General features: G+C 43.0%; 1 protein-coding gene across 11 annotated transcripts in view; it reads left to right on the top strand.

Annotated features, from left to right (window-relative positions):
• Positions 1–18996, top strand: part of DLG2 (discs large MAGUK scaffold protein 2) — a 1022754-nt gene that overhangs the window by 970238 nt on the left and 33520 nt on the right. For all 11 annotated transcript variants that reach the window (XM_075266199.1, XM_075266200.1, XM_075266207.1 and 8 more), the window contains one exon: positions 15076–15252. In XM_075266199.1, the coding sequence (XP_075122300.1) occupies positions 15076–15252 (177 nt within the window). The remainder of the gene's footprint in view (positions 1–15075; positions 15253–18996) is intronic.

Below are 18996 nucleotides of genomic sequence, written 5' to 3' on the forward strand. Positions count from 1 at the left end.
TATAATACTACCTCCTATGTACAAGAATATAACTACTATAATACTGCTCCTATGTACAAGAATATAACAGCTATAATACTACCTCCTATGTACAAGAATATAACTACTATAATACTACTCCTATGTACAAGGATATAACTACTATAATACTACCTCCTATGTACAAGAATATAACTACTATAATACTGCTCCTATGTACAAGAATATAACTACTAAAATACTACTATGTACAAGAATATAACTACTATAATACTACTATGTACAAGAATATAACTACTATAATACTAATCCTATGTACAAGAATATAACTACTATAATACTGCTCCTGTCTACAAGAATATAACAATAATACTGCCCCCTCCTCTCGGTGTATATTAGAGTCTCCGAGGGTCTGTCATACATGATATACATGTGTTATATATCCTATAGACAGGTGTTGATGGCTGTTTCGGTCGCGCTCTCGCGGTGATGCAGTTGGCGGTTTTCTGGTGGTAATTATCGCTTCCTCTAGTACATTACTCAGTATTATGCACGTCTCGCTGGTCTGTGAATGAATCATTGATATAAGCAGATCTTTCCGTCGCATTCATTACATTCCTATTACTAAAAGCCAAAAGTGACAAAATGATTATTTCTACTTAGTCAGTTGTTAAAATTCTGCAATTTCTAGGGAAAGCTGGGTGACTACTAATACGGGTGCTGTCACAGCCCTCAGAGGAACCTAAATCCAATGCAATGATACATCTGCCACTCATGGAATAGATTTGCTGTTCAGGAGTCTAGGAAAGTTTGGTGGCAGTTCTGTGGATGCTGCCTTTGTACGACCTGAGACAAATCATGAATTATGTCTTATTTATTGCTGATTATTGTATAGATGTAGCAGAGCCGAATTTGTCATCAACTGTGATGCAATAACCTGCTACATTGGATAAAACCACAGCTATAGAGATAGCTGAGGTGAGTTGAGCTGCAACTATTCCAAGGGCTGAAGCAATTCCCTATGAAGCCATACAGGCAGATGTAGCAGAGCTGAATTGGTCATTCAGCTTTGATTTTATCACCCATCGATAACTGCATTTGGGCAATTTGTACACATGCATTGTATAGTCGCATTTCTGCACCAAAACTTTGCCTGCTGGTTCAGACCTCCAAAATTTTACCAATTTTACGCTGTTTGATCAATTTAGACCTAATACTTCTCACAGCTGGGGTTTTGGTACAATTGTATTCCATCTAGGCAGATCTCTATAAATAGATCAGACCTGCAGGATGCACTGATACATTGTAACAAAAAGTTTTGTCACAGTGAGAAACATGTAGTGTTTGGTATGGGCACCAATGGGCGACATATGTCACTGCATACTTTGCTGTAGATATGAACACTGCCTTCAAGGGGTTGATGTTCCACCACCTCCAACCCCAATTCTATCCATCCTTCAATAGGCGCCGTTCTACTGATTCCAGCGCAGTTGGAATTTTTTCTCTAGCTAACACCGTTGCTGAGCAATCATTTCTGTTAAACTGCACAATTCTCCATTGTCGGGTGGGCGGTGCTGAGCTGGATCAGATAGTCTAGGACCGCCCACCTTATAGCATAGAGAACATTACATTGAAACTAGCAGCACTTATTACTCGGGACTGGTGAGGGCTAGAGGAAAAATTCCAACTGCACCAGAGTCTGTGAAGTGGTGACTATTGATGGATGCAAAGAGGTGAAGTTGGTGGATGTGGTGAAAAATACCCTTTAAGGTTTTTTTGGGGGGGGGTTTCCGAACCACCTTTAACACTGAGATGTATTAGGTGTGGACTGCTGTGGGCAAGTATATTTCCATTCACTGTCAGCAAGCAGAGAGCTTGACTAGGTTAATATGACAGAAATTTCATTATAACTTGAATTTTTACATAAAACTTGTGTAAACAATCCATGTGGAGAAAAAACCCTGAAACCTAAGACTCCTGTAATTGTGACACATCCCTTTAAGTAGGTCAGTGAAATGGCAACAATGGATATACAGGATTCCCATGCTAAAAATACAACTGGCGTCTCCCCTTCTGCCGCCATCCATAATAAGTGCGGAGTATTTGTTACCTTTTCATCTCTCCTCCCTGCAGACGTTCTGTGGTTTAGATATACACCGTATTCCGACACTTTGTATCACTTCGGAGTCTTCGCCGCATTCCAGGAATTTATTGAGTCGTTCGGCGGAACATAATGATGCGCCCTGAAAGTAAAACCTCTTGGCGAGCGCACAGATCTTCAAACACCTGAAATCCATCACAGTGAATCTCCTCAAGGAGCCGGGATAGCACGGGGTGATTTGTGGTCAGCCTCTCATTAAACCTGGTCTCCTACCTCAAGAGTTAAAGGGATACTCTGATTTTGCCAAATGAACTTCATCTTTGTATTATGAGAAATTATCAGATTTTGTTTAATCGATTACATCTGCCTCCCATTGTAAACAAATTGCAGCAGGGCACAGAAAAAAAACAGCCCTACCCGATCTTGCCACTGATTCCTCAGCCCAATACTCTGCTGATTTGGCCCATCTGGGCCTAATCTGCAGAGGAAAGCTACAACAGATAGGCGATGCCCAGATCAGCATTTCATCGCAGCTATACTTCAACCAACTATGGTGGCGGAAAATGAAGTGGAATCTTTTGTTGAACACTGGCTGTTCAGCTTCCTATTTTTCTGTTAACTGTACAACTACACAGTTCTCTCTCTTTTACTGTACAGCTACACAGTTCTCTCTCTAACTGTATACTTACACAGTTCTCTTTCTGTTAACTGTATACCTACCCAATTCTCTCTGTTAACTGTGTATCTACCCAGTTCTCTCTCTGTTACTGTACAACTACACAGTTCTCTCTCTGTTACTGTACAACTACACAGTTCTCTCTCTGTTACTGTACAACTACACAGTTCTCTCTCTGTTACTGTACAACTACACAGTTCTCTCTCTGTTACTGTACAACTACAGTTCTCTCTCTAACTGTACAACTACACAGTTATCTCTCTAACTATACAACTACACAGTTATCTCTCTATTAACTGTATACCTACACAGTTCTCTCTCTGTTAACTGTATACCTACACAGTTCTCTCTGTTAACTGTGTATCTACCTAGTCCTCTCTCTAACTGTACAACTACACAGTTCTCTCTCTGTTAACTGTACAACTACACAGTTCTCTCTCTGTTAACTGTATACCTACACAGTTCTCTTTCTGTTAACTGTATACCTACACAATTCTCTCTGTTAACTGTGTATCTACCCAGTTCTCTCTCCAATTGTACAACTACACAGTTCTCTCACTGTTAACTGTATACCTACACAGTTCTCTTTCTGTAACTGTATACCTACACAGCTCTCTGTTAACTGTGTATCTACCCAGTTCTCTCTCTAATTGTACAACTACTCAGCTCTCTCTGTTAACTGTATACCTACACAGTTGTCTCTCTGTTATCTGTACAGCTACACAGTTCTCTCTCTGTTAACTAAGCAGTTACACAGTTCTCTCTCTGTTACAACTACATTGTGTTCTCTCTCTCTCTCTCTCTCTCTCTCTCTCTCTCTCTCTCTCTTAGGCTATGTCCACACTACCTTTATTTAATATTCTCTCTGTCATATGTCTATTTGTATGTACCCCAATGTAAAAAAAGATGAGAAGCTTTCTTCCTCCTCTCAGTTCCCATCTCTCTCTCTCTCTCTCTCTGTTTTTACTGTACAACTACACAGTTCTCTCTCTGTTACTGTCCAATTACACAGTTCTCTCTGTTACTGTACAACTACACAGCTCTCTCTCTGTTACTGTACAACTACACAGTTCTCTCTCTGTTACTGTACAACTACACAGTTCTCTCTCTGTTACTGTACAACTAGTTCTCTCTCTGTTAACTGTACAACTACACAGTTCTCTCTCTTACTGTACAACTACAGTTCTCTCTCTGTTACTGTACAACTACAGTTCTCTCTGTTACTGTACAACTACAGTTCTCTCTCTGTTACTGTACAACTACAGTTCTCTCTCTGTTAACTAAGCAGTCACACAGTTCTCTCTCTGCTACAGCTACGTTGTTCTCTCTCTCTCTTAAGCTATGTCCACACTACCTTTATTTAATATTCTCTCTGTCATATGTCTATTTGTATGTACCCCAATGTAAAAAAAGATGAGACGCTTTCTTCCTCCTCACAGTTCCCATATCTCTCTCTCTCTCTCTCTCTCTCTCTCTTGTTTTTACTGTATGACTGCACAGTTCTCTCTATGATCAGGCAGAGCCATTCAGATAGCTCTGTACTAGAGCAGACCGTCCATGGATAACTTAATAACTTATGAGCTATATTGGTCTATGCTTTAATGGAAGTTTCAGCTTGAAAGGAGGTATACAGCCCCCACCTGTAATTAACCACAAAGGTAAACCCCAAAGTTTATTCTGCAATTCCCACCAAAAACTGGTTGTAAAAAGTAGACCAGCCCTTAAAATTCATTTGCTGTATTTTTTTATCCAAAACTTTAAAATTATTTAGACATCACACCGACTGCAGAAACGGCAAACGTCCCATGAATTTCTTCATCCATTTAGCGCGTTCCTGCACACAGTGACAGCCGTAATATCCTTAATTACATAAACTAATAATTATATGATTATTCTGATGATAATTATTCCATTTCGTGACATTTTCCCAGTTATATATTCCGCCTGTGTGTACGGGGATGAATGCCACCGATGTCTTCTGATGTTCTTTGTGATGGAAATTTGTGAGGTCTTATTTAAACGTGTATTTATGGAAATGATGTGATCATGTGATTTCCTGTTGAATTTCTGGATATTTCTACGTGACTTACAAGTCCCAGGAAGTAATAGGTTTCCATATACTATAGGTACCTAGCTTTCCTAAATCTCACTCTGCCGACCAGCATCTCCTTACCGAGTCAGCTGTCTACAGATGGGTGTCTGGTTTGGCTAATATAAGGCTAGGTTCACACTTGTGCTGGACTCTCCATCGTTTGGGTTTTGATGGGGAGCCCTTCCACTAAAAGAGCAGTTACCCGTGGACACCCATGGACCCCATAGACTCCAACGCATGTGAACCTAATTTGCATGTTTTGACCTGCCATTACGAGTCCAAACACCAACTGGATCTCCTCAATGAGGACCAGTAAATGGTCACAACCAAATTCTTTTGGAAAAACCTGAGCTATTGTCAGAACCAATATTCAGAAGACAAGTGAAGATCCTTTTTAAAGGGGTCTTCCGGTTTTACAGTAAGTCCACAAGGGGTCGCTGTATGATTGTAACTGACCCGGTATATCTTTGGGAAGTCCCATTTTTTTGAATGGGTTCGCCAGACTTTTGATATTGATGACTAGAACCTCGCAAGGTTTGTTTCACGAATATTCACTCTGTTTGCCCCCCAGGAGTTGAGCAAACTTACTCACCTTCCGTCACCTGGGTTCCCTTGCCATTTCCAGCACTCCTTCACTGTAGTCTTCTAGTCCTTCGTCCTCCTGGTTGACACCATGGGCCCGAGCATGCTGCTGACATGACACTTTGTTGGCTTGTTACGTGGCCCAGGAGGCCGGAATAGGTTAGAAGATTATCAAAGAGGATGCCAGATTATAAAAGTGAACTATCAGGTTCAACCGAATCCAAAAATTTTGGCGAACTCGTAAAGAATTTGATTCATTACCTACATTATCAATCTGTATTGAAGATCTGTCTTTTGGATAGATCAACAATACCAGAGGGGTGGGGTAAATCCCAAGAATACATGGTTATTTGCTTACAGCCATGACTGCCTAAACTGGCTGATTGGTGGGGCCACCAAGTGTTGGATCCCTAACCATATTGTTAACCTGTCCTAAAGATACATCATCAATATCAAAAGCCCAAAAACCTCTTTTAGCCTAGCATGGTCCATGTAGTTGGCATCCAATGCTGTGAAAGAACTTGATAGCTTCGACCAAGGCTTGACCTGTACCCCTTCAAATATTTGTGGAATGATTCATGGCTTCATTTTTGTGGCTCCACGTGGACTAAGGCTAAATTCTGGTGGAAGACCTTCCCAGTAGACCGAAGGCTGCTGATGGTTTCAGAATGAGCTGGTCAATGATGATGTAGAAATGGAACGTCATGTAATATACTTAGACAAATCACATTGCCAAAAGAATTGTTGCCACTAAGCAGAAGATCCGACCATGTCCTTCTGGCCAGGCTTCATATCTTCTGGCTTCCATATGCGTTAACTCGACCACTGTCGTCGTCTTCAGGATTCCTTCCTATTGATCTTCAGACTTAATTTACTTTTCCATCCCCCGTTTCGAAAACTAATGAATTCACAAAAGTCAATTACTTCAGATCAGGTAACCACAAAAGTAAATTAGAAAAGCGCTCGTGTTAAAATAATTTACTATCCACGCGGTGCCCGAGGCTGAGAACGACATTCGGTTTTTTTGACCGTTTGCAAAATTTATAGACTTAAGCCATGGCTGGTCACGTGCCACATTCTGGACACAGATATTAGAAAGGAGGACACCATCTTATATTCACCATTTGTCACTTCGGATTCTCGAATACCAGGATCTTTTTGAATTTCGCTTGATCCCACTGGATTAACAGATAATTATTCCTAGTTACAATTATTTTCGATATTTAAGAAGGTTTTCCAGAAGAACATTGCCCAGACCATAACAGCCTCCACTAGAGTCTTCTTCACATAGTGCATCCGGGTGCCATCTCTTTCCCATATAAGTGAAGCACGCACACCCAGCTGTCCACATACAAGAGAGGACATGGTTTATTAGACTAGGCCACCTTCTTCCATTGCTTGATGGTCCAGTTCTGATGTCTTTGTGCCCATTGTAGGCATTTTCAGTCTTGAACAAGGGTAGGGATGGGTTCTTGGACCAGTTTGCTCTACGATAGCTGTTCCGGTGGATCAAACTTAAGTGGGCTAGTCTTTACTCCCCATGCTACACTCATGGGAAGAATATGCAAATCTGACTTCCATGATGTAATTAGGATGTCAGTGCCTCAGTCATGCACACCAATAGAGGGCGCTGACTGAGAATGTGCAAGTCTAACTTCCATGATGTAATTAGGAAGACAGAGTCTCAGTCAAACACACCTATAGAGGGCGCTCCCTTTAACATCATGCCGACCTTCTCAGAGGCCTTTGTTTGCAATGATGTTGGAATTATACCAGATACAGTCTTCTCAGCCAAGGACAGCCGTTTCGATGTATTTACATCTCATCAGCTTGGCGTAGAGAGGACTAATCTGGCAGAGGTGAGAGTCAGATTTGCATATTCTTCCCATGTTCCTTTGCACAGTGGAGCGCTCATGGCTTAATAAGACTCCACACACCTATATGGTGGTCTCTCCCTATGGAGTGACGATATCCCCTCAACCCTGTCTAAGCCTCTCACCTCTGCCAGATCAGTCCTCTCTGCGCCAAGCTGATGAGATGCAAGTACATCGAAACGGCTGTTCTTGGCTTAGAAGACTGTATCTGGTATAATCCCAACATCATTGCAAACAAAGGCCTCTGAGAAGGTCGGCATGATGTTAAAGGGAGCGCCCTCTATAGGTGTGTTTGACTGAGACTCTGTCTTCCTTATTACATCATGGAAGACAGACTTGCACATCCTCAGTGAGCGCCCTCTATTGGTGTGCATACTTGAGGCACTGACATCCTAATTACATCATGGAAGTCAGATTTGCATATTCTTCCCATGTTCCTTTGCAGTGGAGCGCTCATGGCTTAATAAGACTCCACACACCTATATGGTGGTCTCTCCCTATGGAGTGACGATATCCCCTTAACTCATGCTACACTCAATGAACCAGTCAACTGGTCCTTGTCCTTCCTTGGACTACTTTTGATGACTACTAACCACTTTGTTCTGGAGACACCCCACAAGACCTGCTGTTTTTGGAGATCTGAGCAATTCACCCAGGTATCCCATTTTAACCCTAATTTGCGAACACTTGCTCATGTTTCCCCCAAACAAATACAGACCTCAGAACAAATGCATGACCAGACACCCTAAATAAATTGATCAGACCCCCTCTAGATATATACAGCCCCTAGCCTGGACCCTCTGAGCTAATGCACCCCCATATACTTACACTCTGCCTGAGGACCTGCACACTTAAGGTCATGTGACTACCTATAGCAGGTCCTTATACTGTGCAGGTCCTGCACTCAGGGACTATTGTACAACCTAATTTTGTTGCAATCCACCACTGAAAGGGGGTTAGAAGAAATCTGAACCTTCCTGTCCTAGTCTGGTAAGACAGTAAACACAGAGATGTAGACAGGTCTTTTTTTTTGTGTGTGTTTTTCTTGCTTTTTTTATATTTTTATAGGAAGTGAAGATTATAGACAATCCCTTCTAGATGAGATTCTTCTTTAAATAACCTTTTATAGTCTGCAAAACTTCAATAAAAATCCTAGCGGTTCGTTACACAGCGGGATCCGGCTTTATTTGTCGTAGCCCAAGGACGCTGAGGATTTTTTTTTTGTGTTATTATTTCATGTCGGATTGCCAGGAGACGCTCAACAACGGTGTCTCCATTGTGCTCATTGTGTGTCCTTCACCGCCTGAGAGATGACTGTTCTGCTGCGGGTTGTTCCGTGTGAGAAGGGGTTACGGCTGTGCCGCTCGAAATAGAACTCCGCGCCGCAGCGTTGATGTTGTGCGCGCTCGTTCTCTCTGAAGATTTATTTTGTTCCCTCTTCGCCGCGGACAACTCTGCATTGAAAATGTTACACGTAATTAGTTGTACCGTGGATTATAGATGCGAGCAACACGGCAATCTTCAAAATTCAATGGACCTGAAAAGACGCCTAGAATTTCGTTCTTTTCTGAAGTTGGAATTTTCTATTTTTTTTTTTTGTTGTTGTTGTTTTTTTTTTTTTTAAACACTACAGTTTATGTAAGGCTGTCCTCCTGGAATGTGATATTATGATTTATTTACGCCTGGTATTACGTCTCAGCTACATTCACTCGAACCTACAATACCAAATATAGTCCATCGCCAAGAGTGGCGCAATGTAAAAAAAAAAAAAAAAAACACGAATGCTGAATGGAATGTAAATGTAGTATAGTATTAGTGTTTTCTTACAAAAAGTTGTAAAGAGTTAATCCCCTTTTTGTTAGAAGGGCTCTAGAACCAAGTGGAATCTTCAGGGAGTGTTTGCAGCAAGTGTTCAGTTTCCCTGCAGTGCCTCCGCAGGTCAAATGAAGTATTACATAGCTTTATTTGCTTCAATGTGCTGAGCTATGGTCATTGTAATCTTCAGCAATGACTTGCAATCTTTAAGGGAATTTGGTAGCAATTGTTTTGTGCTGCAGTGCCTCCACTGGTAGAGTGAAGTATTACACCGCTCTCTCTGCAATCAATGGGTTGTCTGTGTATTGCTTCAACATGCTTGGTCTTCCAAAGTGAGAAATGGACTTTATAATCTTAAGCAATGAACTGGAATCTTTAGGGGAATTTCGCAACAAGTGTTCAGTTTCCCTGCAGTGCCTCAACAGGAGATGTAAAGTATTACACAGCCCTCTTTGCAATCAGTGGGTTGCCTGTGCAATGATTCAACTTGCTGGGTCCTCCAAAGTGTGAAATCATCATTGTAATCTTCAGCAATAAAGTGGAAATTTAAGGGGAATTTAACAGCAAGCATTCAGTTTACCTGCAGTGCCTCCGCAGGTCAAATGAAGTATTACATAGCTTTATTTGCTTCAATGTGTTGGGTCCTCCAGACTGAGCATTGGTCATTGTAATCTTAAGGAACAAGTTGGAATCTTTAGGGAAATTTGACAAACGGGTGCTTTCTGTTGCAGTGCCTCCACTGGCAGAGTGAAGTATTACACAGCTCTCACTGCAATCAATGGGTTGTCTGTGTATTGCGTCATCATAATTAGTCTTTCAAAGTGAAAAATGGACTTTGTAATCTTCAGCAATGAACTGGAATCTTTAGGGAAATTTGGCAGCAAGTGTTCAGTTTCCCTGCAGTGCCCCCACAGGGGAATTGAAGTATTGCACATATCTCATGGTAAGTAATGAGTTGTTTGTGTAATGCTTCAACTTGCTGGATCCTCCAAACTGAAAAATGGTCATTGTAAACTTCAGCAATGAATTGGAATCTTTAGGGGAATTTTGCAACACTTTTTTTTTTTTTCCTTGCAGCGCCTCCACAGGCGTCATGATGAAAATTATTTTCATCATCATATTTCACCATATATCATGCTGGGTCCTCCAAAATGAGAAATGGTCTTTGTAACCGTTAGCCATGAAATTAAATCTTTAGTAGAATTTGGCAGCAAATGTTCAGTTTCCCTTCTTTACCTTAACACGAAAAATGAAATCTTAGACCACCTCTCATTATAATCAATGGGTGGTCTATGTAATAGTTCCAGAGTGAAACGTGGTCTTTATAATCATCAGCAATCAACTGGTATCTTTGGGGGAATTTGACAGCAAGTTTTGAATTTCCCTGCAGTGCCTCCACAGGGGAAATGAAGTATTACACAGCTCACATTGTATCAATGTGTTTTCTATGGAGTGCATTAATATACTGGGTCCTCCAAAGTGAGAAATGGTGTCTGCAGCCTTCTGCTTTGGTAAACTGAAGACGCTACCTGTGGCCCTCGAGTCACTCTGTTTCCACCCGTGTACAGACCGCTTGTCTGTATACAATTCTGCATACCGGAGAACCTCCAGAGCATTCAGTTTTATTCCTTTGTTCAGTAAAAATGTCATATTAGCATATTTTATATGAATATTAATGATTTACCTTTTTAATAGCTTATCAAAATTTAACTGCAGCTTTCAAAGTGTTTGGAGCCGTTGAATGCGGCTGCGTCCGGGGTAGGGAGAGGAGCAGTTTGTATTCTAAGCAGAGAATGTTGCTCTCATTAAAACCAATTGTATTAAATTATTTTATGCAAATGAAGCTTAATCATCAAATAAGGAAAGTTCTGTAACTTTCTAATGGACTTTATTTCAATTCGTGGTTAACCCTTTAATGACGCAGGGTAGTTTGTACATATTTTCCCTCCCCCATCTTCCAAAATTCATAATTTTTTTTTTTTTTTCTTTAGGGTACATATCATGTTTTGATCAGTTTTTATTTATTTGTTTCGGGGTCCATGTGTAATAACAGACAATTCTATCATAATATGTTTGCATTTTGTTATTACGGTGTTCACTCCGCCAGCTTACGTCTCCCCTCCCAGTACCCGCCCACACTCTCCTAAGCCACAAGCCCCGCCTTCTCCCAGCATCTCTAACACTAGCCTGGGAGGAGGGGGCGCGCACGGCGCTCTGCAGGCATGTGAAGTAGAGGGAAGAGAAGTGAGAACGAGAAGCGGCGGCGCTTCTGTGCAGGTAAGTTGAGTGATCAGGATTGGAATTCCGTTCCCGATCTTTTTAAGGTGGGATTTACTTGAAATTTACTCGATCGCCGATCGGTATCCGATCTTTTCCGATCCCGATCGCTCAAACCTAATACATATGTACATAGTATTGCAGAACATCGCACCTCCCAACTTTCAAAGGACAGAAAGTGGGACAAAATGTGTGGCATGGCAAATTTAGCTCCACCTACTTTTAAATTGACTCCACCCATTCCCATCCGTTTCTTTTTGTGCTCCCCACACAATATAATGCTCCTACAGTCACCCTAATGTTATATGCCCCCACATTATAATTTTCTCCTCCAGCTGCGTTCAGTTTAATGCCCCTCCATCTGCCCCCAAAGTTTAGTGTTCCCCTCATAGGCCTGCCCCCCTAATTTGTCCCCTCTCCATCTGACCCCACAGTTTAATGTCCCTCTTCAGCTGCCAAAGTGTAACAAAAATATATATATATATATATATATATATATATATATATATATATATATATATACTCCCCTCTCCTCGCTCCCCTGCCACTCTTTCTCAGGTCTCTGCTCCCGGACTGTTCAGGGAGCTGCAGGTGCAATATGAGTGATGTCATCACATCCCCTTACAGCTCCTGAGGGCAGAGCACATTGCTGAGGCGAGAGCTGTCTGCTCCTGATTCACCACTGTATTCAACTCATCTGCATCCTCTCTGGATGCAGATGAGTTGAAACTGGGACATACCTCCCGCTGACCAGGACCAAGATACAGGACCCGGAATCCAAGACTGTCCCGCTGAACCCAGGATGCTTGGTAGGTGTGCATTAGTTCCTATTGGAACTATACGTAGGCAGTTACTAGGCCATGGCCTGGACTCCTGGCTGCCTTGGCAATCCCTTGAAACCAGTGATCTTATCGCAAGGAGTTCAAGGGGGACAGTGGGGGTGCAATCTTGCTCTCGAACCCCTTGGATGCTGTGGTTGCTATTGATCACGGCATCCAGGGGGTTAATCCTTGGAACAGTTCCTTATAGTAGGAAATTATATATAATTTTATTTTTTATGTGTGTCTTGTATGATAAGAAACAAGTCAAGCAGAGAAAACAGGGTCTCTACTTTACTCTCTGCCCAGGGCTCCGACCCTGTCTATAGAGCGCCATGGTACATCTCGCAAGCCTTGGGCCGCTCCTCCATGGATATCCTTTTGGCCTCTTATCGTCCTCCTTGTGTATAAAATCTTACAAACATTTGTCTCAAGGTTATGTCCCAGTTTCTATTCTAAGAAATGACAGCGTTGCGCACATGCTCGGGCGGCGTTACTTAGTAAGCATCCAACATTAATCTTTTCACGGTATTTGACCATTTGTGTATTCCCGGGACAGTGAAATGGCGGTTTGTATATTACCGTCTACTCCCGCTGTATACGCCATTAATCATTATGGCGGAGAGGGAATAGGAATAAATGAATAAGCAGAAGAATGGCGCACCAGTCACTCATGTGATCAACAAATACTTGGATTTTTTTTTTTTTTTTTTTTTATCTTTTTAGGCCTAGATAAGATTTAACCCCTTAAAGGGAAGGTCTATAATTCAGATATTGATATAAGGTCACATGACCACAGTGTCCAATCTTGGTCAACCCAGTAGATTTCTGTATAATACATCCTGTCCTCCGGATCCATGGGGGTCTCCGTTGTGGGCTCACACCATAAATGGGGGTCATACGGACTCGCACCCAGGTCAAGAAGAAGGATGGCCTGACCCCCTCCTGTCTGACTAATAACCACTATCTAGTATCTTCCTACTACTCTCCTTATGTAAGTGTCAGTTTCCACTGTAGCCCTGGAATTCTATTCATAGCTATAACATTATAGGGTGCGAATATGTTCCTTCCCAGCACTGACAAGTCTCCTATAAGGAAGGACACCATTTTCAGATATGACTTGTGCGTGGTTAGCCGGGCTGGTACCCCCTACACAAGAAACATATTGTAAATCGTTGAGCCCGGCGCGGTTATTGGATCTCGCCGTCTTCTCGGTGATAAATAACGTGTAGTGCCTCCTGCGGGAGTCTTTAATGCCGTTCTGTTTGTGAGCCCATCCATGCAGCTGAAGGAGAATCACATTTACTTTATGACCCGCGCTCGTCTCTTAATTGCTGCGGGTGTCGCTGGCTGCAACGCGTTCCGTCCCTGGTGCCTGCTATGGGGGCAGCGACTGTGCGGCGAGGACCACGTGCGCAATACATTTTATAGATACATCTGTTATCGGCGCAGTCTGTTACCTCTGAAGGAAGAGGCTTTATGGGAGCTGCCGGGGGGTGTCCATACACTTCATAGTCAGGATTCATCACTTCGAGGGACTTCAACGACAAAATATTTTTTCCTTATTGGAACATTAAAGGGTTTCTAGGTTTTGGGTTTTGTCACTCCAGTGTATGTAAAAATCAGCAAAAACGCATAATCCTCATTAACGGGATTCTATCATTAAAATGCAATTTTTTTCTCGGTACCACATTGGAATATCCTTAAGAAAGGCTCTCCTACCTTTAGATGTCTTCTCCGCGCCGCCATTCGGTAGAAATCCCGGTTTTCGTCCGTATGCAAATGAGTTCTCTCGCAGCACTGGGGGCGGTCCCCAGCACTCAAACAGCACTGGGGGCGTCCCCCAATGCTGCGAGAGAACTCTCCAGCACCGCTTCCATCTTCTTCAGGATTGGCCTCTTCACGCGTCTTCTTCTGGAGATGGTTTCAAACTTCTAGGCCTAGGGCAAAGCCGACTGCACATGCTCGCCGGCCACAAGAAAATGGCCGCTTACACAGTATTGTAAGATGCTATTATCTTGTGGCCGGCGGGCATGCGCAGTCAGCTGCCCAAGGCCTAGAATTTGAAAGCCTGCGCTGGAAGAAGACGCGAAGAAGACCCGTTCCTGAAGAAGATAAAGGTGGTGCTGGAGAGTTCTCTCGCAGCATTGTGGACGCCCCCAGTGCTGTTTGAGTGCTGGGGACCGCCCCCTGTGCTGCGAGAGAACTCATTTGCATACAGGAAGAAAACCCGGATTTCTACTAAATGGTGATGCGGAGATGAAATCTAAAAGTAGAAGAAGAATGGCCTTTCTTAAAGCTATTCCGATGTGGTACCCAGAAAAAATTAAATTTTAATGAAAAATCCCTTTAAAAATTTGATACCGTTTTATATACACAGCCCCTACGCAGACCTATGTGTTTTCATGGATACAGCCTTTGGTCTGATGCTGCAGTCATGTGATACTCCCTCCCATCTGCCTCTTTTTCCACTACATGTAGCAGGGCGGTGGAGTCGGGAGTCCAAACCAACGACTACAACTTATCCATGATCAGTCAGAAACCGTAAGGAGTCCAAACGCTGTCTTATAGAATTTGTCAGAGTCGTTTAAAGGTGCACCCTATTTCTTAGACCAGGCCTCTTCAGCACCGATCTGTCAAATTCTACCTTTACCTTGACTTGTATGTAACCCTTAGGATCATACACCAGAGTCACCATGGAGGACAATGTATACAGTATGGTCAACCACTGATGTAAAACGCCCCCTGTTGGGGGGCAAATCCCATGTTCACGATTGCCGTGACGCCATTTTTCATCTGCTCCGATAGAATATAAATGAACGCTCTGGCCAATGACACTCCTCCTCCTTCTTCTCTTCCAGAGCCATGTTTGACTACGATAAAAGCAAGGACAGCGGTCTCCCGAGCCAAGGCCTCAGCTTCAAATATGGAGACATCCTACACGTCATCAATGCGTCCGATGACGAATGGTGGCAAGCCAGAAGAGTCACACAGGATGGAGACAGCGAAGAGATGGGTGTCATACCCAGCAAGCGGAGGTATTACACTCTCATATACTCACTGTCACACTGCAGCAGGTTATAGAGCGGGAGGAGCCGAGCAGGTTGATATACTGTATAGTTTGTGGGAAAAGGTTTAGTAGAACTTATCAGTTATTGATCTAAATTTTAGGTGGTCCTCATCGCTGTCAGTCACTGAGTAGAACCTCCCACTAGACTCCTTAGCTATATGTAAGAAACATTCAGTGAGCTCCCCCTAGTGGTGGCTGTAGCAGACAGAATTTTGTAATTTAATGGGAGTGTCACTAAAACTCATCATATCAACCCAACCCACAGATAGATAGGATAGGGTCGTCTCATTCATACTGTGTTTGCTGAGACATCAGCATTTCCATCAATATGTAAATGAGCTCTTTGAAGCAATAAAAAGACTGCCATTGACAAAAACAAAGATGTCTCAGCAGTGGAGGCAGCAATTTACAAGGGGAAAACCCTGTTTGATTCAGGTGACACTAACCTATCTATCTGCAGGACTGGGATGATAGGTTAGGGTCACCAGAACCAGCATATCACCCCAGCCCTGCAGATAGATAGGTTAGTGTCACCAGACCCAGCACATCACCCCAGCCCTGCAGATAGATAGGTTACTGTCACCAGAACCAGCATATCACCCCAGCCCTGCAGATAGATAGGTTAGTGATACCAGAACCAGCATATCACCCCAGCCCTGCAGATAGATAGGTTACTGTCACCAGACCTAGCATATCACCCCAGCCCAGCAGATAGATAGGTTACTGTCACCAGAACGAGCATATCACCCCAGCCCTGCAGATAGATAGGTTACTGTCACCAGACCCAGCATATCACCCCAGCCCAGCAGATAGATAGGTTACTGTCACCAGAACCAGCATATCACCCCAGCCCTGCAGATAGATAGGTTACTGTCACCAGACCCAGCATATCACCCCAGCCCAGCAGATAGATAGGTTACTGTCACCAGAATCAGCATATCACCCCAGCCCTGCAGATAGATAGGTTAGTGTCACCAGACCCAGCATATCACCCCAGCCCTGCAGATAGATAGGTTACTGTCACCAGACCCAGCATATCACCCCAGCCCTGCAGATAGATAGGTTAGTGTCACCAGACCCAGCATATCACCCCAGCCTTCAGATAGATAGGTTACTGTCACCAGGGCTGAGGTGATATGCTGGTTCTGGTGACACGCCCTATAACTCATTGGCTGTATGAAGGGAAGCGGGGGATTTGGAGCACTGTATCATATTAGGAGCCCTGACCCCCTTACTAATTCTCCTCTGCTCCGATCCCATCTTGTACCTTTTAGCGCAGTGTGATGCCAGTATAAATATTCCATTACATTTCCTCCAGTTTTATATTTTTTACGACTCTCCGAGCCTCGATGTTGAATTTATTGCTTTTGAGTTTTAATTCCAAAACAGAGTTTCCTAAAAACATCTCGCCCCGGGGTTTATTCTAATGTGTTGAAGCCTTGGCGGAGGATTGCCGCAGTGAGCTGCTTCTATTGTGCGACTGAACAGAGTGGAGAGCTTATACTGTGGCAGGGGCGTGTAGATTAATGCAATAGTAGGCGCCTATGGGTAGTACGGTATACAATGCTCTAATATATTCATGCAATAAGATGTTCGTAAATACACCGCATGGAGACAAGCTGCAGATTTTCTGCTATATTGGATTACCCACATGATAACAAAGGGTTAAAGGGATTTTGATACGGTATATCTGGGAAATCTAGGCTTATCAATTGATGACCTATCCTATAGATTAGCGATGTGTAGCATTACCAGCACCACTTCTGCTTCACAGGACGCGTGCATCACGTTCGTTGGTCACATGGCCTGTTTCTGGCTCAGTCCCATTCAATTGAGTGGGGCTGAGCTGTGATACCAAGCCCAGCCACTATACAGGGCACGGCACTGTGCTTGGTTTTGTATGAAGAGGGCACAGCGCTCCTCCTCAGGATGCAATCCCTTAAACAAAGTTGATCTTTAATCGATAGCTAGGTCATCAATTGATAAATCTTAACATCCCCTTTAATGTGTCATAAATGCCTGCAGACATTAAATGTAGACAGCTGTTATGGCAGGGATTAGTGACGGCCAATCGTCCCCCCTTATGGGGTATATTGGATGTCAACTAAAGTGCAGTATAGGCGCCATGGTCTGCACTGAAAGTAACCACAGATCTTAAGTGTCTTGTCCCGACCACAATTGACCTTCCCTTTATTTAGGGGGAGAACCAGATCTGATCTTTTCACCGGGAAGGAGATGAAGCAGAACTTCTGCTCATCCCAAATAGATCCACTCCCAGGTCTCTGCCCTGTCCTGCCTTCCCTCTGAACACGTCCAGATATGGGAGTTATAGGATGAGCAGCTTTTCAAGACAATATTGTGTTGCAAAATGATATCCTGTGTGTGCGGCCACCCAGTGGTTGTGTTGTGCATTGCAGCCTTGCAAACTGGTTTCATGACAAACTGGAGTCCTTAACTGAATTCAAGCTAAGGGTGTATAAAGGGGTGGTCCAACATCCCCCCCAAAAAAAAATAAAAATAAAAATGGGTTGTAGCCACTATGTACCAAAGTGAAGCTCTGTCTTTAACCAGAGCATAGGAAGTATTAGGGGAGTATTTTTGGTCGTGGAATAGTAGCCTGACCATGACCATGGTTAGAGTAGTCTGGAGTGGACTCAGAGAGTCTTCTAGACAAGCTGTGACCTCATTAATTGTCAATAGTAGATGTAATGCTAGTGGTATTATCTATAGAGGTGTCATCTTCTCTTGTAATTCTGTCCGTGACTTAAATGAGGTGACTGGTTCAAAGAAAAACCCCCTACAGAATTGACAAGGATCTGTCTATTAGGCTTTGTGGCCAGAGTGAAAATTGCAGGACCTAACACTTTTTTTAAAAAAAAAATATAGATCGTAATATAAAATAGAGAAAAAAAAATGTGAAAAAATATGTTTGACATAAAAAGTTTGTTTAAAAAAATACATCAATGTCTTGGGATATGCGTCCTCTGCTCACACAGGGGTATACAGTATATAAGAGATATATACTGAGAATGTTCCGATTACCGTTGGCAGCCATGATTTACTAGCTGTTTGATGGGCCGTCTCTCAGGATGTCAACGGAAATGCCGAAATGTAAATCCTATCCCGTATTTAATAAGGTTAAGTGAATATAGATGTTCGCCGTCCCCCCAACCCCCAGATACAAGTCATATATCACAGCGCGGTATAGCGGCTTCCCGGAATTACAGGAGCGTGATGGGAAATAATGTGGTAAACAGAATCCCTAAACCTATGTACACGAGCAAGCGGAGTCATAAATAATGTACAAAGTGAATTCTATAGTTTATAGGACAACGTTATGTGCAGGGTCGGCCAATTAGCATATTAGGGGAAATAAGGATGGGGCATGTTGGGTTTTAACATGTCTGATCCTATAGAAACAAATGGTTGGCAGCAGTTTAGCCCCCTGTGTTACCTGGAATAAACATACAAATACGGCCATGATGTGTGTGTATATGGGGGAGTCAGAGGGGTAGCGGTCCGGTATCTCATATGTATGGCCGACTGTAGATCCATGAACAGTGGAGATTATGTCCTGCTATAAGGTGACAGATTGGGGTGCAAAGAGGTATTGTATATTCGGTAGTAGGGAGGCAACACACTCTGTGGTTACAGTCACATAATGGATATAGATGAGAGATTGATAGATAGATAGATAGATAGGAGATAGATA

This window comes from Leptodactylus fuscus, chromosome 2, assembly GCF_031893055.1.
Source record: "Leptodactylus fuscus isolate aLepFus1 chromosome 2, aLepFus1.hap2, whole genome shotgun sequence".
Lineage (NCBI taxonomy): Eukaryota > Metazoa > Chordata > Amphibia > Anura > Leptodactylidae > Leptodactylus > Leptodactylus fuscus.